Genomic DNA, 22,942 nt, shown 5'->3' with positions numbered 1-22,942 from the left:
GGAAACTGGATCATTCATACAATGGACTATCACACAGTGACTGAAATGAGCATAGTAGATCTGCATACATAAAGGAAATAAGCTCTCCACTAGTAGGAATCTATCCATAAAAGAGATACTTTTTGTCTGTTTTGGTCACTGCTATATTTCCAGCACCAAGAGCAATGCCTAGCACATAGCACGTCCTCAGTTAATTTTGTTGAGTAAATGAATGGATCCCAAAAATGAGAGCTGAGAACCATCTACCTGTGTATTAAAACAAAATAAAACAATATGATTTATGGATATTTAAAACACAGACTAGGAGGACACTCACTAAATTTATGATACTGGTTTCCTCAGGATAATAGTAAAAGGAATAGGACCAAAGGAAGGGAAATAAATTTTATCTGTAATTTTTAAATATATATCTATACCTCTCTCTGTCCATATTTTATATATGCTACATCTTATATATTCTTACATATACAAGAATCAAAACTGTTAATTCAGAGAAGCTAGTATACAAGTATTTCTTACTGTCTATAATTTTAGAACTTTACTAAAAGGTTATTAGAGAAATTCTACTACTTTAATATCTCATTAACAGAATTCTTCATAGTACGTTACCTATGGTCTCTATGTGAGCATGCCCCCCCAGGGAAAGGAAGAAAGTCTAAGAAACAAACCTAAGACATAATACATGTTGATACCTTATGTTTCAGTTTCAAAATACTTGAGAATTCAGAATTTTTTTTGGCAGGTAGAGTCATAGACAGTGAGAGAGAGAGACAGAGAGAAAGGTCTTCCTTCTGTTGGTTCACCCCCCAAATGGCTACCACGGCCGGTGCTGCACCAATCCGAAGCTAGGAGACAGGTGCTTCTTCCTGGTCTCCCATGTGGGTGCAGGCGCCCAAGCACTTGGGCCATCCTCCATTGCACTCTGGGCCACAGCAGAAAGCTACACTGGAAGAGGAGCAACCCAGCACCCATATAGGATGCTGGCGCCGCAAGGTGGAGGATTAACCAAGTGAGCCACGGCAACGGCCCCAAATTTAGAATTTTTATCCACAATATTCCTATTCTTATTTCAATATTAAATATATTTTTACTGCATAGTTTTCCCCCTTAAAACCTAACTAAAATCAGCATTCCAGGAAGATGCAACCTGTTTATCCTACAACTTCAGATATTTCTATCATACTGAAAGATACCCCAAAGCAAGAAGAAATGAGGATACTTATTCTGGTTGGGGAAAAAGAGCCTAGGAATCATTATAGAGTCTCTTCTAGAATAAAATTACATGAGAACAATCTTCTAAATTTAACTTTGCCTTTGCCCTTTGTGATGGTCAATTTTATGTGCCCACTTGGCAAAGCTATGGAACTCAGATATTTGGTCAAACATTAGTCTAAATGCTTCTTTTTGTATCTGTCTATCTATCTATCTGAAAGAGTTACAGAGAGTGAGAGGGAAAGACAGAGAGGAGAGATCTTCCATCCACTGGTTCATTCCACAAATGGCTGCAATGGGCCGATACGAAGCCAGGAGCCAGGAGCTTCCCCTGTGTCTCCCACAGGGATGCAGGAGCCCAAGCACTTGGGCCATCTTCTGCTTCTTTCTCAGGTGCATTAGCAGAGAGCTGGATAGGCTGTGGAGCAGCCAGGACTTGAACCAGTGCCCATATGGGATGCCGGCATTGCAGGTGACTGCTTTACCCGCTATGCCACAGCGCCAGCCCTAGATGCTTCTCTGAAGATATTTTTAGATGAAATTATCATTTAAATCAGTATACTATGAGTAAAGATTACCCTCCCTAACATGGGTGAGCCCCACCCAATCACCACTGAAGACGATATAGAAAAAAGGCCTAGCTTGCTGGCTTATCCTGATAGACAGACACATACATGCACATACACAAATACACACACACACACACACACACACACACCCTACTGGTTCCATTTTTTCAGGAGAATCCAGAATAATACACTCCAAGAGAGGAACTAAAATTGCCTACAACAGTATTAAGCAATGCATGTTTCTCAAACCAACTACCATTACAACAATTATATGATTTACCATGGAAGACTGGATCTTCTAACAATCAAACTGTGAGTACCTTTCTTATCTTTCATGAAACATAATACATAACCAATAGTATATGTAAATAAATCTATGATGAAACAATACATACACGGAGGCTAGAGAAGATATTATTATACAGTGACTTTTTTGAAAAGTTAAATATGGTCTTTAAAAGTATTCTAAATAGTAGAAATTTTTAGATACTAAAAACTACTGTGTAAAAATATCTTACCTTTTAGTTTTCATCTGGTCCCTCAGTTTACTGTACATCTCTAGGACTTGAAAGAGAGAAAAGAGCACACAAGCATTATTTAGAGAAAGTGAAAGAACTAATTAAAGGTAAAGGAACTGCATCAAGAATCCTACGCCATTTCTAGTTCCTCACCTGGAAGACACAGCATCAATTTATCAACAGTGGCAGAAATATTTCTCTGTTGTAGCCGACACTGCTTCAGCTCTTCCATCGCTATTACCAGCTTGGCAAGAGAGAAAAAAAACTGAATTATGCCAACAGCTGTAAATAAAAAGCTTTCAGTCACATTTTCCACACTGTGTTCAATTCATCAGAAAATCCCAGACAGTTTCATAGTAAGACCTGCCAAGTGGACTAAGGAACTGCCTTTCCCAACCAGTAAAACATTCCTGCACAGCTTCCCACTTTCTCCCCAAGATACACACTCTACCAGGAAAGACTAGGTAAAATGAGATCCGAAAATGCAGGGGCTTTCCAGGAGAAAATAAAAATCTTTGCAGATTTTCTCCCAACTCTATTGAGACTATGATTTATGATTTCATCAATCCTCTAAGATCCTGTATTTCTTTCATTAGTGCTAAACTCTGGAGGAAAACAGTCCTTCTACAACTTCAGTTGACTCTTGAAAATAATCTTTAACTAAGACTCAATTTCAACAAATAAACCACATACTTAGAAGATCTAACTTTGTTAACAGTTCTAGTTTAACTCTTTTTGTTTACCATAGTTCCCAATCAAAAGGTTTCTAACTGAAGTCATGCCACAAAATAACTAGAAAACCTGTACTCTCTGTAGAACTTATAATATGTAAGACAAACTTTTTAAAAAGCAATAATCTACATATTCACTTGATGCATTCATCCTCTACCTGTATCTAATAATGTCATCTGCTTAGATATCATGCAAAAACATAACGAAGAATGATCCTGATCAAGTAACTGATAAAGCAAAAGCTAACCTTAAAAGAACATTTAAACTAAACAGTAAATAAGTATTAGATGATAAGAAAGGGACATGTCACAGAGCAAAGTTGTGGACTGTGAGTTAGGAAACAGGTGTTAGTGCCAGTCTTGTCAATTATTATGTATACCTCAGCAAGTCATCTGTTCCAGTATCCTCATCATGGAATTAGAGTAACATCTGTCCTGACTTTGTCAACAGTCTGCCATGAAGATCAAGTGGGTGAATGAATGTAAAATAACATAGCAAACTGTGAAGGTTTGAAGGAATGAGTATATGGAAAACAAAATCAACAACACATTTTTTAAGCAAATATTAATTGAGCACCCATTTTGTGCTAGCCAATGTTTGGGTAGGTGGAGTGGATAAAGCAATGTAAAGAACAAAAATTCACGACTTCATGGAGATTCATTTCTAATGGAGGGCGACAGAAAAAAGTAAAAATATATAATATCAGAGTATTATAGACAGAATGGAGAAAAATAAAATGAGAAAGAGTAAAAGAATGCAGGTGATGAGGGTAAGAGTGCCACCTAATAAGGTGATTAGGAAAGGCTCATTCAGAAGGTAACATCGGAGCAAAGATTTGAAAGAGGAGAATATGAGGGAAAGGGTACTCCAGGTAGAAGGAACAGCACTGGCAATATTGTGGCTACAAAATGATTTTAAACCCTGCATCCTCTCAAATTACGCTGTCCAGTTATCTTAGCCATTTAATTCAGTTAATATTAGAAGGATCAACAATAATGTTCAAGTATTTTCAACATACTGCTTAGTCTTATAAGTCACTACGTAAAGAACACAGACGTCAAAAGAAACATAGATTTTTCAAAAGGTAAATTGGCCTTACTTCTTTTCCCTCATGCTGGAGTTTTCTATTAGTATCTGTCACTTGATTCTGTGGAGAGAAGACATTTCAAACTCATTAAAAAACATACATTTAGACAAGAGTTGGATAAGATTAAAATGGAATATGAGAATACTAGGATTAGGCCATTGGATATTTTCAGTATTCCACCACGTATTGGCCCAGTGACATTCATGGAGGTTTAAATTCTATCAGCTTCACTCCTGGAATGAGTAACCTTTTGAACAATGAAAAGAAAACAATTACTAAAAGGTATATTTGCCTTAGGACATTCCAAACTAAGAATATAAAACAATTAAAGATCATACTTTTTCTAAGCACAGAAAGGAGTAAGAGAGAGACAAATAAAATCAGAAAAAAATAAAATTAGTAACCCAGAGGGAGCCTACCTTTTCCTTGGTGTCTAGAAAGAATAGATTTTATTACAGATATTTCTCACTTCAGAAATGTTTTCCTGGAAAAGCTAGGTATAAATTGAGCTTTTTAACTCAAGTAAAAGTTTCCCTGTTTATTTATCCTAATTTTGGAAAATATTGTATTTTAACTGTTTTTAGATCATTAATTTTTTAAAAAAGATTTATTTATTTATTTATTTATTTATTTATTTATTTATTTGAAAGGCAGAGACAGAGAGAGAAATCTTCGGTCCACTGGTTCACACTCCAAATGGCTGCAACAGAAGGGGCTAGGCCAGGCTGAAGCCAGGAGTCAGGAGCTTCTTCCAGGTCTCCCACATAAGCGCAGGGGCCCACAGACTTGAGACATCTTCCACTGCTTTCCCAGGCATGTTAGCAGGGAGCCAGATTGAAAGTAGGGCAGCCAGACCCAAACCAGCACCCATACGGGATGCTGGCACTGCAGATAGCGGCTTAACCCCCGGTACCACAGCACCAGTCCCAGATCATTAATTCTTAACAGTACCTAACACTTACATATTCCCATTTTCTAAGCTATCCTCTCAAGAAGAGAGTCAAAAATATGTGAATAACCTTAAATGAACAAAAATACTTTTCTGGAATCCATTTTTGATGTCTCCATTGATGGAAAAGTGTATAGAATATTAATTTCTTCATCTCAGACATCAAAACATGAGACACATTAACTTCCAAAACATTATTTAAGAGTCCTTTCTAGCCTTCCACTAATATCTGTCACTCCTTATATTTTTTTTATTTATTTATTTAATTTTTTTTTTGACAGACAGAGTGGACAGTGAGAGAGAGAGACAGAGAGAAAGGTCTTCCTGTTTGCCATTGGTTCACCATCCAATGGCCACCGCGGCCAGCACACTGCAGCCGGCGCACCACGCTGATCTGATGGCAGGAGCCAGGTGCTTCTCCTGGTCTCCCATGGGGTGCAGGGCCCAAGCACTTGGGCCATCCTCCACTGCACTCCCGGGCCACAGCAGAGAGCTGGCCTGGAAGAGGGGCAACCGGGACAGAATCCGGCACCCCGACTGGGACTAGAACCCGGTGTGCCGGCGCCGCAAGGCGGAGGATTAGCCTAGTGAGCCACAGCGCCGGCTCATTCCTTATATTTTCAATGCATCCCTCTAACCAGTATTCCTATGATGCTCCTTAGAACATTAAGAAATGTCACAGAATATTAGTAACAGGAACACACACACACAATCGCACATACACACTAGATATGATATGCACTGTAATGTCCAAGAAAGGGATATCATACAAACTGTATTCCAAACTTATTTAATGTAAGCTTATATTGGAGATCATCTCAAGAAATTAGGTTTTGGGGGCCAGCGCTGTGGTGCAGCAGATTAACACCCTGGCCTGAAGCACCGGCATCCCATATGGGCACTGGTTTGAGTCCCGGCTGCTCCACTTCTGATCCAGCTCTCTGCTATGGCCTGGGAAAGCAGTGGAAGATGGCCTAAGTCCTTGGGCCTCTGCAACCGCATGGGAGACCCAGAAGAAGCTCCTGGCTCCTGGCTTCGGATCAGCGCAGTTCCAGCAGTTGCAGCCAATTGGGGAGTAAACCGTCGGATAGAAGACCTCTCTCTCTCTCTCTCTCTCTCTCTCTCTCTCTCTCCCTCCCTCCCTCCCTTTCTTCTCTCTGTGTATCTTTGACTTTCAAATAAATATTTTAAAAAATAGAAATTAGTTTTTTCAGAAAACACACTTTTTGAAACTGCTGCCCTAAACTATATGTTGTACCTCCACTATCATTTTCAAAGAACATTACCACACACACCCCTGCTTTCAAAGACAAAAGGAAAGGAAACTTCCTTTGTAAAGCCTTTATAAAGAATAAGAGAGGTACAAAACTCTGAATTTCCGTCTTTATTGTTTAGTTAATATTTGACATGTGAAATACTTTGTGGTTTTATTGGACTGTGAGCTCAGCTTTAGCTACCTAAAATGCACATGTACACCAGTTAGCAAAAGTATTGTCAAAAACAGGGAAAAGCAATCTGTTTCCATAAAGGGTCAGATAGTAAATATTTTAGTCTTTGCACCCCAAACAGTCTCTGTTGTAACTACCCAACTCTGCCACTGTAGCAAGAACACAGCCATAAATAAAACCCAAATGAGTAAACAAGGCTGTGCTCCAGTAAGACTTTACTTCTAAACACAGGAGACAAACTGGATATGGCTTCAAGAGAGAGTTTGCTGATCTCTGATCTAGAATAAATGAGATGGTACAGCTATAAGACTGCACTGTTAAGAATGACATTCAGAAGCAATGTGATAAGAAGGTCATTGACAAGCTGATGCCTGATTAGATGTGAATACGTTGGAGAGGGAGTCAGAGGTACACACACATGAAAAACAAAGGAATTTTTAGCACCAAGAGGAAAAAATTTTCATTTGAAGGAGACACTCTAAATATTGCATAGACTCTGTACAAGATACATTATATCTGAACAACAGTTACCTCAGGGGCCCGCGCTGTGGCACAGCAGGTTAACACCCTCACCTGAAGCACCGGCATCCTGTATGGGCGCCAGTTTGAGACCCAGCTGCTCCACTTCCATCCAGCTCTCTGCTATGGCCTGGGAAAGCAGTAGAAGATAGCCCAAGTCCTTGAGCCCCTGCACCCATGTGGCAGACCAGGAAGAAGCTCCTGGCTCCTGGCTTTGGATCGGTACAGCTCTGGCCATTGTGAACCAGCAGATGAAAGACCTCTCTCTCTTTCTCTGTCTCTCTCTCTCTTTCTCTCTCTCTCTCTGCCTCTCCTCTCTCTCTGTAACTCTGACTTTCAAATAAATAAATCTTAAAAAAAAAAGTTACCTCTCAAATACCTGAAGAGCTACCAGAAGAAAAGTGGCCCCCTAAAAACGCACAGTACTACTCAAACCAACATATGCATGTAACTAGAAAACAGGATTCAGCTCAATGTGAGAAAGGGCTTTCAAGTAACATGAATGAAAATGACCCAAACTCTCCTGAGCAATGGTGTTACCCCTTCACAGTGCTTATTCAATAACAAAAAGGGCTTTTTTTATTCCAGAGGTATTATAAATTCAGCCCTTCATAAATATTCCTCAGTTCAGCATCTATGTCTCTACCAGTATTGCCTTGCATATCTGAAAAAGGCCCCATTTCTGTTTTTTTAACCTCAATATCACTGTCAAAATTTCTATTTTATCTTATAACTTAGTCCACAAGTATAGAGAACACACACGTACACATATATACAAACCAAAACAATCTTTAAAAAACACTGTTGATCCTTGCAACATTTAATATGCTTTTATTTTCTATTCGATTTAATTTCAATTTTTGAAATTTCAATTGACCAATGCCCAATAAATCTATTTCATGCAAGCTATGGTTCTAAAACATACCCATAGGAGCCTAACAAATATTTCTAATAAAAAAGATAATAACTATTTCAATACTATTCAATAAACATTTCAATATATAACAATGAAAAAAGCTACACTAACTGCTAGAATGAAGGTATACACATGCACACACACACACACACACACACACACATGAGCACACTGTGAATCAAAAGAAATAACGGGCATCCTAGAAACTGCAGTTTCCTTTATTATCTTAAAATAGTATTGTTGTAGCTAATACTTAACCTTTTACACTTTCTAAGCTCTCTTCTAGAGTTCAGGAGACTCGACATTCCATAGGTTCTTCACCTGGGTCAAATGGATCCCTCTCAAGCAGAGCCTACTAGATGTACTATGAGACATTAATCCATTCAGCACTCAGAGCATCTGAGTGAAGCCTGGAATAGCTAAATATCCTGAACTGGTGGCTTATGGTTCGTTCCTTAAGGGGCAACTGAACAATTGGAAGGAATTTCAAACTTATACCAATTTGAAAGAAAGAGTAGGAAGTAGGAGGCAAAGAATGTAAGTACCAACTGCAAGTGAGCACTGCAGGCAATATTCAGAACTACCTGCCAAGGATGTATTCCACCACACAACCACTTCAATTCACACAACCACTGTAATTCGCCACACACCAGGGTCCCAAGGAGCTATGGGAGAAGTCTGGGATATGGGCTTCCAAGAGGTATAGAAAAGAACAACCCAAGTTGAGGTTGGGAAGCAGGGATGGCTGGACAAGGGCAAATGGCACATATAGTTCTTGGTAGAGTCCCAGTATCTTTGTTTTCACACATTTCAAATATTTTTATCCATTTGAACCTGATCATCTTCCAAAATTTCAGGATTAAAACTGTATGAACCAATGAATAAAAAAAAGTGCTATCAAGATCCTTCAGTATCATTTCAAATGGTATAAATTTTTAATTGATATAAAAAGTTACTACTGCTAGTAACAGGTTCTCTTACATAGCACTCACGGAGAATTCAAGGAACTCACCATTTTTAGTATTCATCACATTTGCATATAATCATTTTAAGCATAAGACTAAATATTTATTTTATTTTAATTTATTTGACAGGTAGAGTTAGACAGTGAGAGAGAAACAGAGACAAAGGTCTTCCTTCCATTTGTTCACCCCCCCAAATGGCCTCTACGGCTGGAGCTACGCCAATCCGAAGCCAGGAGCCAGGTGGTTGCTTCCTCCTGGTCTCCCATGTGGGTGCAGGGCCCCAGCACTTGGGCCATCCTCTACTGCACTCCCAGGTCACAGCAGTGCTGGAAGAGGGGCAACCAGGACAGAATCTGGCGCCCATATGGGATGCCAGCACCACAGGCGGAGGATTAGCCAAGTGAGCTACGGTGCCAGCCCCAAGACTAAATACTTAAAAAGTTATTTCATGGCGGGGGTCAGTACTGTGGCTAGTAGGCAAAGCCTGTGCCCACAGTGTCAGCATCCCATCTGGGCTGTGGTTCATGTCCCAGCTGCTCCTCTTCCCATCCAGCTCTCCACTATGGCCTGGGAAAGCAGTGGAAGATGGCCCAAGTACTCTGGCCCCTGCACCCATGTGGAAGACCTGGAAGAAACTCTTGGCTCCATGGGGCCGGCGCTGTGGCGCAGTGGGTTAACGCTGTGGCTTGAAGCACCGGCATCCCATTGGGCACCGGTTCAAGTTCAAGACCTGGCTGCTCCACTTCTGATCCAGCTCTCTGCTGTGGCCTGGGAAAGCAGTAGAAGATGGCCCAAGTCCTTGGGCCCCTGTACCCACGTGGGAGACCCAGAAGAAGCTCCTGGCTCCTGGCTTTGGATCGGCTCAGCTCTGGCCATTGCGGCCGTTTGGGGAATGAACCATCGGATAGAAGACACCCCCCACCCAGACCTCTCCTCTCTCTGTGTAACTCTGACTTTCAAATAAATAAATAAATCTTTAAAAAAAAAGAAGAAGAAGAAGAAGGAGAAGAAAAAGAAACTCTTGGCTCCTGGCTTCGGATCAGCCCAGCTCTGACCATTACAGTCATCTGGGGAGTGGACCAGCAGACAGAAGACAGTTCTCTCTATCTCTCCCTCTCTCTGTAACTCTACCTCTCAAATAAATAAATAAATAAATCTTGAAAATTAAGAATTTATTTCATGAAAGCAAGCTCATCATTTTGAATTGATAAAAGACTTTGAAAAATTTACATGCCTTCATATATCCTTATACTCTGTATTTTATTTCCCTTATTATAATTCCTGAAGAAAATATAAAAATTTTTACAGCTAGCTTTGGATACCTGTATCCCATATTGGAGTGCCTGGGTTCAAGTCTGTGATCAGCTTCCAATTTTAACTTCCTGCTAAAACACACCTTGAAAGACAGCAGATTATGGTTTAAATACTTGGGTCCCTGTCACCCATGGAAGATCCAGATTCAATTCCAGGCTCCTGGCATCTACCTAGCCCAGCTCTTGCATTTGAGGATTAAACCAGCAGATGGCAGATCTCTGTTTCTTTTTCTCTCTCCCTTTCAAATAAAATGAAAAAAAAATTTTTAACTGTGTGACTCTTTTGAGTACTGGAAAAAAATGTTAAAAAATTGGTCTCCTCAGAGATTGTAAACAATCATGCATTTCCAATTCAGTATCATCAATCTTAAATATTATCATTTTTTTCATATTCATAATTGCATTAAGTGGCATTTTATTCTAATTCGCATTCTTTTAATTATTTCTGAATGTAGAGCTTCCTTGTATTTCTCCTTATATAAACTATATATTAATGTATATTTCTCAGTTTTCTATTAAAACATTCATATTTTTCTTATCAATTCATAAAGAATCTATATATATCAAGACCATCAATCATTTGCCATGTACACTTATAAATATCTTTAATTCAGTATTTGCTTTTTTTTTAATTTGTAGGAAAGGTGATGTCATTTTAATATTGTCATTGCTATCAATGCCTTTTTCTTTCTGATTTAGAAATTTGTGCAGAAATATAGTCCCCTCTCCTAAAATCATATAAATATTCATCTACATTTTCTACTACTTTATAAATTTATGTTTTACATTTAATTATTTAGTTCCTCTGAAATTCAGTTTGGCACATTGAATGAAAAAGATATCTTGCTTTAAATTTTAAAAGTTAAACATAAAATCACTTCAGCAAATCAAAAAGACTTGTTATCCTTAGGGTAGGGGAGGCAACTAAGGGAAGCAAAAAAGATTTAACTGTGTTAGAAATACTCTGTTTCTTTAAAAAAAAAAAAAAGATTTATTTATTTATTTGAAACATAGTTACACAGAGAAGGAGAGGCAGAGAGAGAGAGGTCCTCCATCTACTGGTTCACTCCCCAAATGGCCACAATGGCCAGAGCTGGGCCGATCCGAAGCCAGGAGCCAGGAGTTTCTTCAGGGTCTCCCACATGGATGCAGGGGCCCAAGCACCTGGGCCCTCTTCCACTGTCTTCCCAGGCCACAGCAGAGAGCCAGATTTGAAGTGAAGCTGCCGGGACTGGCACCCATATAGGATGCTGGCACTGCAGGCAGCAGCTTTACCCACTACGCCACAGCGCCGGCCCCAATATTCTGTTTCTTAAGATGCCTGTGTACAACTGTACAGCTCCATAAACTCTTTTTTTTAAAGCTTTGGGACCCAATGTGTTAAAACTTCAAAATTTTTGAGATTTTATGAAAATAATAAGGTACAGATTATATATTACATAACACCCCCACAATGGGAACTAGGCCAGCATCCCATACCATAATCAAATAGATTCATATTTCTGTAGCAAAACACAAAAATTCACATTGAATAACATAAGACATTTATCATTTCATGTCCATTTAGGTCATGCTTTATAGTCAAATGAGTTTTTAAACTACTGTAGCTTTGGAGTATAACTTAACATTGTATAATCCAGTACACCCCTAAATAAAACCACTCCTTTGCTTTTCTTACCAATGTATTCTTTCAAGTAAATTTTATACTTACTGTCAAGTTAACCCTATGCTCCAGGAAAATCCATTTTGAATTTTAATTCAAATTAGAATTTAAAAAATCAAAAGCACAAAGACTGGAATAAAACTGTTAATACTTACAGATCATAAAAGAAATGTTTATGTAGAAAACTCAAAATAATCTATATATAAATTAGAAATAAAAGGGTTTAGTGAAGTAGTTACATTAATAAGCAAAATGATTTATTGAAGACTCAGTGAATTTGCTATACCAATTCATTTCTGCTTTAGTAGAAGATCCTCTACAACAACCCCTCATTCTTTGCTTGGAGTAAGTGCCTATGCTGCAAAGAATTCTATAGCAACACCCTGGAATTCTGTGATCCTAATGTGCTAGGTTTTATTCAGCAAGGAAGCAGATGACACGAAGGGTCAAACTGATTTTCTATCTGAAAGAAACAATAACAGATCACTGGTTCTGATCCACAGGTAATTATCCCAGCTGAACTGTAATTTAAGGGGTTAAAAAGCTAAAAAGTCATAATCTCATTTATCTAGGTTTCAATACAAATTCCCTTCTTACTACACAAAATCTTTACTTCGAGTATGTGACCAGCAATGCAATCCCTACTTCTTTCCTGCTAATCAAAACCCTGCCTGGGACAGAGGAAATGTGTCTCTTACTTTGAGTTTCTGGGCTTCTCCCCTCACTTTCAGTAGTTCAGTTATGGAGTCCACAAAGCCCTGGTAATGAAAGTTGCACATCTTCTCAATTTCTCGGTCATGATTGCGGATGCGAGTTTCCAGCTTCTCCATGAATCGTCCATGTTCCTCACCATCATAGACAGACCTTTAAAACAAATGGCATGAAGATTACAGCACATTTCCTTCTAACCAGAATAAAGAGAATTACAAACACAAAAGCAAATTATTGGGCAGGTGCTTTGGCATAGCGGGTAAAACTGACACTTGCAGTGGTCACCAATTCGAGTCCCGGCTGCTCCATTTCCAATCCAGCTCTCTGCTATGGCCTAGGAAAGCAGTGGAAGATGGCCCAAGTCCTTGAGCCCCTTCACCCGTGTGGGAGACCCAGAAGAAGCTCCTGACTCCTGGCTTCAGATCAGTGCAGCTCTAGCTGTTGAGGCCATCTGGGGAGTGAACCAGCAGATGAAAGACCTCTCTCTCTGTCTCTACCTCTCTCTGTAACTCTTTCAAATAAATAAATAAATAAATAAATAAAATCTTTTTTTAAAAAAAAAGGCAAATTATTTGGTAATCAAATATTTAGGGTACATAAACCACAAAGTAATATAATTATATTATCAATATCTCATTATCTAGATTTTAAAATAAATTCCTTATTAAGATTTATTTATTTATTTGAAAGGAAGAGTGACACATAGGGATCTCTCATTATCTAGTTCACTCCCCAAATGTCCACAACAGCCAGGGCTGAGAAGGCCAAAGTCAGGAGCCAGGAACTCCATCTGGGTCTCCCACATGGGTAGCAGGGAGCCATGTACCATAATCTCCTGCCTCCCAGGCACATTAGCAAGGAGCTGGGTTGGAAATGTAGTACCAGCAATCCAATATGAGATGCCAGGATCAAAAGCGGTGATTTAACTGGCTGCACCACATGCAGGCCCCAGGTACTCAGTATCATTAGATATTCTGACTACAAATTGAATATCCCTTATTTAAAATGCTTGAGATTTTAGGAGTTTTTGGATTACAGAATATATGCATATAGATAATGAGTATCTTGAGACCGTGTAGTAAGTCTAAACAGGAAATTCATTTATGCCTCACACATATACACATATACATATAACCTGACAGTGATTTTTATATAATATTTTTAGTGTTTCTGCATTTGACTATGACCTATTAACATTAGATCAGATGTGGAATTTTCAACCTGTGGAGTCATGTCAGCACTCAAAAAGTTTGTTTTCACTCTGGCCTCAGAATCAGCCCTTAAGGCATTCAGATCCCGCTAAAAATCCCATGAGAGTATCTCAGGCATGGAAAGCCAAGACGCTGTGGCAAAAAATGACCTAAATGAAAGATCTCTGGGAGTGAGATCTCCATAGAAAGAAGAGGCCATCAAAGAAGGAGGTACCTTTCTCTGAAGGGAGGAGAGAACTTTGATTATGGCCTTGTCTAAATAAGGTCAGAGTTCGTGAACTCAAGAGGCTTCTATACCCTTGGCAGCTCATGACAAGAGCCTTGGGTGATTACCACTGTCATAAATAAGAATGTCAATTGTTAAATCAATAACAGGAGTCACTGTGCACTTGCTCCCCATGTAGGACCTCTGTTCTTAATGTGTTGTACTATGAGAATTAACAATAAAACTAATCTTCAAACAGTATTTTATACTTTGTGTGTCTGTGTGGGTACAAACTGCTGAAATCTTTACTCAGTATACAGTTGACCTTCTGTATATAAAGATAATTAAAAATGAATCTTAATGAAGAATGGATAGGAGAGGGAGTAGAAGAGAGGATGGTTTGTGGGTGGGAGGGTAGGTATGGGGGAAAGAACCGCTATAATCCAAAAGTTGTACTTTTGAAATTTATTAAATAAAAGTTTTCTATTAAAAAAAAGTTTCTGGACCGGCGGGACAGCTCACTAGGCTAATCCTATGCCTGCGGTGCTGACACCCCAGGTTCTAATCCCGGTTGGGGCACTGGATTCTGTCCCGGTTGCTCCTCTTCCAGTTCAGCTCTCTACTGTGGCCAGGAAAGGCAGTGGAGGATGGCCCAAGTGCTTGGGCCCTACACCCACATGGAGACCAGGAGGAAGCACCTGGCTCCTGGCTTCAGATCGGCACAGTACGCTGGCCGTAGCGGCCATTTAGGGGGTGAACCAAACGGAAAAAAGGAAGACCTTTCTCTCTGTCTCTTTCTTTCACTGTCTAACTCTGCCTGTCAAAAAAAAATAATAAATTTTTAAAAAGTTTCTGTTTCTGCAGCATTTAAAATTATTGAATTAGGGATACTTAATCTGTAAAGCTACCTCTCCCCTTTAAAAAAAAAAAATCACTTTGTGTTCTCTAAAATATCCAAATTGGAACCTTGCTTTCTCCTCTCCTCAGAGTTCATCATCTCAATTTCAGCTGCTGATCTGACTACATACTCCACTGCAAAAACAGATACAGAGATGCTCTCTTCCCACTAAAATCGACCAACCTACTAACATCTGTCATTCCCACTTGGCCCACCTCCTGTAACAATGGAAGAAGTGTTCCAAGTCCCATGCCACTGTACCACTAGAACACTACTGACAGAGAGGCAGTCAGCAAACATCTACTGATTAAAGAATGACACTGTCTCTAAGACCTCCTATCTAAATCTTTCTTGTTGTCTCAAGAACATCACTACCATGATATTCTTTTATCCCTCCCCATATCATATTTTTCTCCCTCTCTATCAGATCATTCTATGCATAGCACAAACATGACTCTTCAAAACCTGTCCTTAACTACACATCTTTGTCCAGCAATCACCTCATTTCTCTGCTCCCCTTCCCATGAAAAACTCCCCTCCACTTTCTTACCTCTTTATTTCTTTACCTTTCTAGAATACATACTCCATCTTACTCCATCTAACAGCAATATTTGCTACGGCTTAATATCCTCTCCTTCTTTAAACTCTATTTCCTGAAGACTTCAACAATCCCACATTAACTTGGTTTTGAACCCTTCAGTGATACAACTTCTGAATCTCCTTTCTTAGCTCCTCCACTTCCTTCTCTATTATATTTCTAAATATTCCTAAAATTTCTTTATCTGTGCTCTGTTGCCAATCAATGGTATCTAAGTCCATGGCTTTCAAATATCATCTACATTAAGAGCACTTCGGTGAACACTAAACTGAAATGTCTAGCTACTGTTTAACAACTCCAGCTGGATTTTTAAAAGTCATATCAAATAAATCTTTTTTTGTGTTTTTTTTGACAGGCAGAGTGGACAGTGAGAGAGAGAGACAGAGAGAAAGGTCTCCCTTTGCCGTTGGTTCACCCTCTAATGGTCGCCGCAGCCGGCACGCTGCAGCCGGCACACCGCGCTGATCCGAAGCCAGGAGCCAGATACTTATCCTGATCTCCCATGGGGTGCAGGGCCAAGCACTTGGGCCATCCTCCACTGCACTCCCTGGCCACAGCAGAGAGCTGGACTGGAAGAGGGGCAACCGGGACAGAATCCGGCGCCCTGACCGGGACTAGAAGCCGGTGTGCCGGCGCCGCAAGGTGGAGGATTAGCCTAGTGAGCCGCGGCGCCGACCAAAAGTCATATCAAATAAATCTTTTAAAAAAAAGGGGGAGGGTGTGGCACTGTGGTGCAGCAGGTTAACGCCCTAGCCTGAAGCGCCGGCATCCCATATGGGTGCTGGTTCAAGTCCCAGCTACTCCACTTCCCATCCAGGTCTCCGCTATAGCCTGGAAAAGCAGCAGAGGATGGCCCAAGTCATTGGGCCTCTGCACCAACGTGGGAGACCTGGAGGAAACTCCTGGCTCCTGGCTTTGGATTGGTGCAGCTCCGGCCGTTGAGGCCAACTGGGGAGTGAACCATTGGATGGAAGAACTCTCTCTCTCTCTACCTCTCCTCTCTCTGTGTAACTCTGAGTTGCAAATAAATAAATAAATCTAAAAAAAAAAAAAAAGTCATCTCAAATTTAACACAGAAAAATAAAAATCCTTTATTACCAACATGTATCCACTCCAAAACCTGCTGCTGTCCAAATATCCAAATTTCCCAATCACCCACCCAACCCATCATGGTTAATGATATTATGCAGATGCAGAAACCCCAAGTAAAAATCCAGGAATCACTTCTAATCTGTCTCTTCCCTTCATAAACTTGAACTAATCCATTAATAAATACTGACAATTCAACTTCCAAAACCTGTCTTAAAATTGACCACACCCCACCTTTTCCACTAAAACTCTAGTCCAAATCTTATTATCACCACTGCAATAGCCTCCTAACAGTCTCCACTCTGTATTCACCATTTCCTTCATCCCCTACCCCAATATAGACACTCAACACCGCAACCAAAATAATCTTTTAGAAACAATAATGCAGATGTTATTTTCCTGATTAACCCTCTCAAAACTCCCTTTTACAAAAAGAATGAAAATCTTAAATCTTTATCAGGACCTCTGGTTTGTCTTTCTAATCTCATTTCTCCATTCTTTCTTCTTTCTGGTTCCCACCTCCAGCCCCTCTCCATCTTCTATGTCCAAGTACACAGGCTTTTTCTTTTTTCTTTTAAGCCTCTTCCTCTCCAAGATTTGGTCTTTTGCAGGAAATGCTATTCCCCTATATCTGTGCACTATCTCCTCCTCCTCATCATTCGTGGTTTGTTGTCTATCTCTCCCCAAAACTCACCCAATTAGACGATGAAGTCTTTGCCTGCTGTTTGCCACTGCACATTTAAGACGCTGCCAGACAAATAGCAGGCAATAAGCAAACACCCACTGCCTTAAAAAATGACTGAGACTTTATCTTTAGACCTCTTGGGTCTCTCTCATTCAACAAATACATATTTGCTCATTGTCAGCACTTTATGGTTCCATAATCATCTGTGACCACCAGATCACCAACCTGGACCCTGTAGCTCAGTAAGCACTCTCTCCTCAGTAGATAATTCCACTGCCCAAAACTCAGCAGTAACCCATTCAAGACATACTTATTTGGCTTCCAGTAATGATTACAAATGCTCACTTCAGAAAAGGTAAAGCACTTTGTAATAAAGGGATATTATCAAATCAATTATAAACAATATCTGTTTTGATAAGTAGGACCATTGTAAATAATTACTTGCCTGAAAAAGCTATTTGAAAGGCAAAAAGCAGAATCTACCACTGACATCAAAAAAGGGAGAAAAAAAAAGGTTTCTATATTCAACATTCTCTTGGCTTGAAATTCAGTATATCCTGATTAAACCAACATTGAGTAGCAAGTATAATTTATTTGACTAGGTAAGACTTCATCTTTTTTTCCTCCAAAGATCAGCATTAACATCACAAAAGAAAACTTAAGAGAAAAAAATCCCAATGGCAAAAAATTCAAACCTTACATTAATAATGCCTACCCTAAACCTCTTGAAGATCCATTTGAAAAGAAATCCGGGTGGCATTTGGCCTACTGGTTAAGATGTGGGCTAGGATGCCAGAGACTCTCATCTTGCATCCCATGTCAGAGTGCTTGGCTCCAACTCCAGATTTCAGCTTCCTGCTAATGCAGACCCCAGGAGGCAGCAGTGATGACTCAAGTAGTTGGGTGGGAGAACAGGACTGAATTCAGGGCTCCCAGCTTCAACTTCAGAACCAGCCCCAGCCACTGTGAGCATCTGGGGAGTGAACCAGTAGATGGGAGCATATACTCTCTCCCTCCCTCTTTGTCTCTCTACCTTTCAAATAAATAAGTAATTTTAAAGAAGAAGGAGGAGAAGGAAGAAGAGGAGGAAGAGGGAGAAGGGAAGGGGAGGAGAAGGAAGGGGAAGGGAGGGAAAGGAAGATGGAAGGAAAGAAGGAAGAAAAAAAGAAAAAGAAAAAGGAAGGAAGAGCCAGCATTATGGTACAGCAGGTTAAGCCTCTGCATGCAATGTCAGCATCCTGTATCAGAGCATCAGTTCAAGTCCCAGCTGCTCCACTTCCAATCCAATTTCACTAATGTGCTTGAGAAAGCAGATTCAAATAAATAACATAATTTTTTTAAAAAAAATGAAGAAATAAATGAAAAAAAAAAACGAAGAAAAGAAACATGAATTTTAGCTGCCTGTGTGGTCTTGGTCTTGGTACTGAAAATTAACTAGATATGAGTCTTTTACCAATTCAGTTACTCTCTGAACCACACCTCTTCATGTGGAAAACAGAAAGCAAGCAATCACAAATTCTCTTATGTGCTTAGCTTTGAGTTTCTACAATTTGAGTTTCTACACCTCCAGTTCCAAATTCAGTCAGTAACGTAAATGGTGTAATTTACACCATTTTCAGAACAGTGTAAATAAGAAGTCATTCAAAGCAAGTTCATGAGTTTTCTACCTCCTTACCATTATCTCCCACCTCTTTCTTCCATTTTCAATCTTTATCATTCTAATATTTTCTTATATAATATTGAATTACATGAAAGATTTACGGTAGATCTCCAGAGTCTTTGGGGAATTAAAGATAAAATGTAAAACAGGGACGGTGGACTCAACATCCCACAGATCTGTTTCAGAAAATCCATGTTTCCCAGGCTCCATGTGGATTTTGTATTTATAAGCAAAAGCACATTTACGTACTTTTAAGGTAAAAGGATACATAGTTTCCATTTGGTCACCAAACAGGTAAAAACCACTGATTTAAAGGCTTTGTTTCAAGGTGTCTTCCATGGGAAATGGCAATTTCAGACTGATCACTATCTAATAGTTCACCTTGAATCAGCATTTCAAGCATATCTCAGCATCATTCCTTGTTAGCTAAAATATCTACCAGCTATTAGAGGCTAAAAATAAAAAAGAAATAAGTCTAAATTCTGTAAAAGTTAGAAACCCACGAAAGCTAAAACTAATAGTCAACATTGAACTTGAATAAAGCAGCTTTTTCCATCTTCTGAACAAACAGAGAAAGTGGAACGTGGAGAAAGACTGCCATCTAGTGACAGCCCATTTCTAGCTCACCTTGAGACAGCTTGGCCAAGTAGAAAGGGATGTTTAAAAATCTCAAAACCATGTTCTGTAATATCTGATGGCCAAGACTTACAGCGAGCTATTAAATGATACTTAAAGTATTCTAAAATTTAGGTTTCCATTTCTATTATAATGCAAGATCTTGAGAAAATCATGTTTTTGACATGTCCCAGTGTGTCACAGTTAATCAAAACTGTATATTATAATAATAAACTGTACCACTGGTTTAATTAGTGATAATGTCAAGAACATCCCATTAGTTAGTAAAAGACAAATAAGAAAAAATTCTTGGATATTAACAATAACTTTATAGCCTAAATTTGGACTCAATTAAATAAATGCTACCCTGTGGGGTCTGAGTTTCAAAAACAAAAAACAAAACCAAATAAATCACAAGTTTTTACCAAAAAAAAGTATTTATCCTAATGTCCAAATCTGAGGCATACTGTTAAACATCATAATTGTTCTAGATCCTCCCCTACCAAGATTTCATTTGCACATTGAGAGCATGTGAAGTGTAATAGACACAAAATAGCATTCAACAAATATTTGCCACTTCCCTGAACTGAACAACTAAAGGAATATATCACTTGCTTATAGCCTACATCAGCTCAAATCTGCTTGTCAAAAAGGCAGGGTCGGGGAGGAATAAAGGCGTTGTTTCCTTTAAATGCATCTTAAAAATCAGGTAGTATTTCTGTTTTTAAATGAGAAACCTAAAACCCAAGAAGATGAAGTAACTTTCACATAGGCAGAAAGTGTCCTCTCTAGTACATCAGTCTGTCTCCTGGCAGGACAAAGCAAGCCACATGGGCCCTCAATATGTCGCAGCTGAAAGAGGTGTTAGGGTCAGAATACAAATTTCTCATTTTATACTTGGGAAACTGAGGCCAAAAAAAGTTAATTGACTTAATCAAAATTACATTGCTTGTTATTAATACAGCAGGACTTGACTCCCAAATAAAACACAATTAGAAAAGATTAATATAATATGAAGCCTAACAGAAAGCTACAGTGTTTAAGAGAGGGAGAGAAACTTCTACTTAAAAAATGAGTCAATCCCCTTCTAGTTGTGCCTACACAACAAATATTCCCTTCTTCCTGTTGGAAGAGTCCCAATTCATCCTAGTATTTCATCTTCTCATCCCATCTTAAGGGGCGAATACAGCTAGTCCATAAAACCAGTCATGATAATTCCATTCCCCCATCAGTGACCAGAAACATAATGGCAAGTGACACAACTCTCACCAATGAGAAGGGAAATCTGGCAGTGAAAGTCAAAGGAAAGGTTTTCTTGCCTGAAAGATGCAGGAAAACAAAATTTTTTGTTCTTTGGACACTGACTGCCCCAGGAAAGCACGATGCTCGGTGATACAATAACCTCTCTGAGATGAGAGAAGATATTGTCAATAATCCGAGAATGGTAAAGATGAGCGATGGAAAACACATGGATCCTTGATGGCAAAGCAATCTTGAAACAGCCCTGTCTCCAGACCCCCCATTATGTGACTAAATTTTCTATTGCTTAAGCCACTTTGCCCTCGGTATTCTGCTACTAGCAAAGGAAAGTATCCCAGAAGACTCGACACCAGTCTTCCAAGGCAGCAGGCAAATCAAACACAAGTCAGAGTCTACCCACTGCTAAGGAATTCTGTTCCTTGAACCTAGACTATTCCCTTTCCCTTCAGTTCAGCTAAAAGTAACTTCTACTCAGCCCTCAAATCTCAGCTTGCATGTCACTTCTCGGAAACCTTCCCTGACCACACAAACTGTTGTACCCCTCTCCTCTGGGATGATCACCATCACAAAATGTACTAAACTCCACTCTGTCCATACACTTGTCAATCTCTCCACACAGAATGTCAGTCCAGAGTCAAGAGCCTGGCCCAGAGGAGATCCTCCAGGTATGCCGAAGAAGGAGAAAGAGAAGGAAAGGTAGGAGGGCAACTGAAGTGAATTTCTGATCATTCCAAAGGCAGATGCAACATGTCCTAGAAAGCCTATCTGTGGAGATATTTCAAAGCCATTGAAAACTTCAAAATACAAAGGACTGAACATTTAGTTTCTTGTTTTGATTAATCCAAGAAAAAATTTCCAGAGTTTATTCTGGTCTTTTCTTTTTCATATATGTTTTTTAATTTCTGTCATGGTTTTAGTCCTCAAACATTTTCTTCTCATTAAGCTCTATAAAGGCATCATTAGTGTTTTTGTTTATTCCAAAAGTTAAAAATAAAGTGGAAAAACAGATTTGAACATGATGTTGAAAGAGAAACTGCAGGAGGTCAAAAGAAGTTTAGAGTTCCTTCTCCTTACTGCACGATTTGTCTATCAGTTTAATTCATGCCTTAAAATAGTTGAATCCTCTGGGTGCATAAAGATGAGGTAGATTGCTGTATGTCATTATCAATGACATAGGAAGCATATGTCAGTTAATGAATTCTAAGCTGAACACCAAACCCAAATTTATTGTACTGACACAGGATATCAGAAACTCACACTCAAATCTCTTTTCTACATTTGCACCTACCGAAGAATCCACCTGGCTTCACTAAGATGGCCCATGCAACCAAAAGAGAGCTGTGATGGAGAACACTAAAGATGGCTACTTTCAGAGAGAAAAAACAGGGTGCAGCAGTTTCGACCGGCACCTTGCCAAAGGACCTACTAAAAACCTGGTTTTCGTTAAACACCACAGGAAAGTAGAGAAGAGGAATTTGTCACAAAACATCAGTCAAATCAACAACAGACTATTAGGAAACAAACTAATGAAAGCAAGGAACTCTAAATTAAGGCTGTGGAGGCTGCCATAACTACTACCATGATAGTGTCACACTGTCAGAACAATTCATCTTTATCAGTAGAAGATACAAAGGCATGACAGGATATTTTAGTGGCTTCAGTTTGTCCTTTGAACTAATTTGTGTTAAGAGCAAAAAAGATTTATTCCATTGCATCTTTCAGTGGTAGTCATGATATCTGGCAGCTAAAAGCTGGATCGTGAATGTTGCTGCCAATTATAAAATAAGAAACAAAAGAGTACTTCTAAAGCCTGTTGACACTCAGTGAATGTAACCTGGGGAACTGTTGAAAGCAGAGTAGTAACATAGTTGGTCTATGCAGGGTTATTACACACCTTAGTGTAGCTGCAGCTTCACTGTGTGTAATTCAGCATGCCAGATTTTAACACTTAAACATCCAAACGTGGAACTAATAAAACTACCAGTTCACTTTTTTTTTTTAAAGATTTATTTTTTTATTTGAAAGTCAGAGTTACACAGAGAGAAGAGAGGCAGAGAAAGAGAGAGGTCTTCCATCCCATGGTTCACTCCCCAGTTGGCCACAATGGCTGGTGCTGCGC

At 39.4% G+C, this 22,942-nt stretch overlaps 1 protein-coding gene and 1 pseudogene across 2 annotated transcripts in view; one reads left to right on the top strand and one right to left on the bottom strand.

Annotated features, from left to right (window-relative positions):
* Positions 1–22,942, bottom strand: part of EXOC6B (exocyst complex component 6B) — a 683,510-nt gene that overhangs the window by 570,491 nt on the left and 90,077 nt on the right. For both annotated transcript variants that reach the window (XM_002709766.6, XM_089327552.1), the window contains exons 2-5: positions 12,590–12,755; positions 4,131–4,178; positions 2,453–2,543; positions 2,300–2,345 (exon numbers count right to left, since the gene is read on the bottom strand). In XM_002709766.6, coding sequence (XP_002709812.1) covers positions 2,300–2,345; positions 2,453–2,543; positions 4,131–4,178; positions 12,590–12,755 — 351 coding nt within the window. The remainder of the gene's footprint in view (positions 1–2,299; positions 2,346–2,452; positions 2,544–4,130; positions 4,179–12,589; positions 12,756–22,942) is intronic.
* Positions 21,444–22,942, top strand: part of LOC103347726 (dnaJ homolog subfamily C member 8 pseudogene) — a 40,985-nt pseudogene continuing 39,486 nt past the window's right edge.

Source organism: Oryctolagus cuniculus, chromosome 2 (genome assembly GCF_051225735.1).
Source record: "Oryctolagus cuniculus isolate XC-2025 breed Fujian yellow rabbit chromosome 2, ASM5122573v1, whole genome shotgun sequence".
Lineage (NCBI taxonomy): Eukaryota > Metazoa > Chordata > Mammalia > Lagomorpha > Leporidae > Oryctolagus > Oryctolagus cuniculus.
This window is presented reverse-complemented; position numbering and strand designations above follow the sequence as displayed.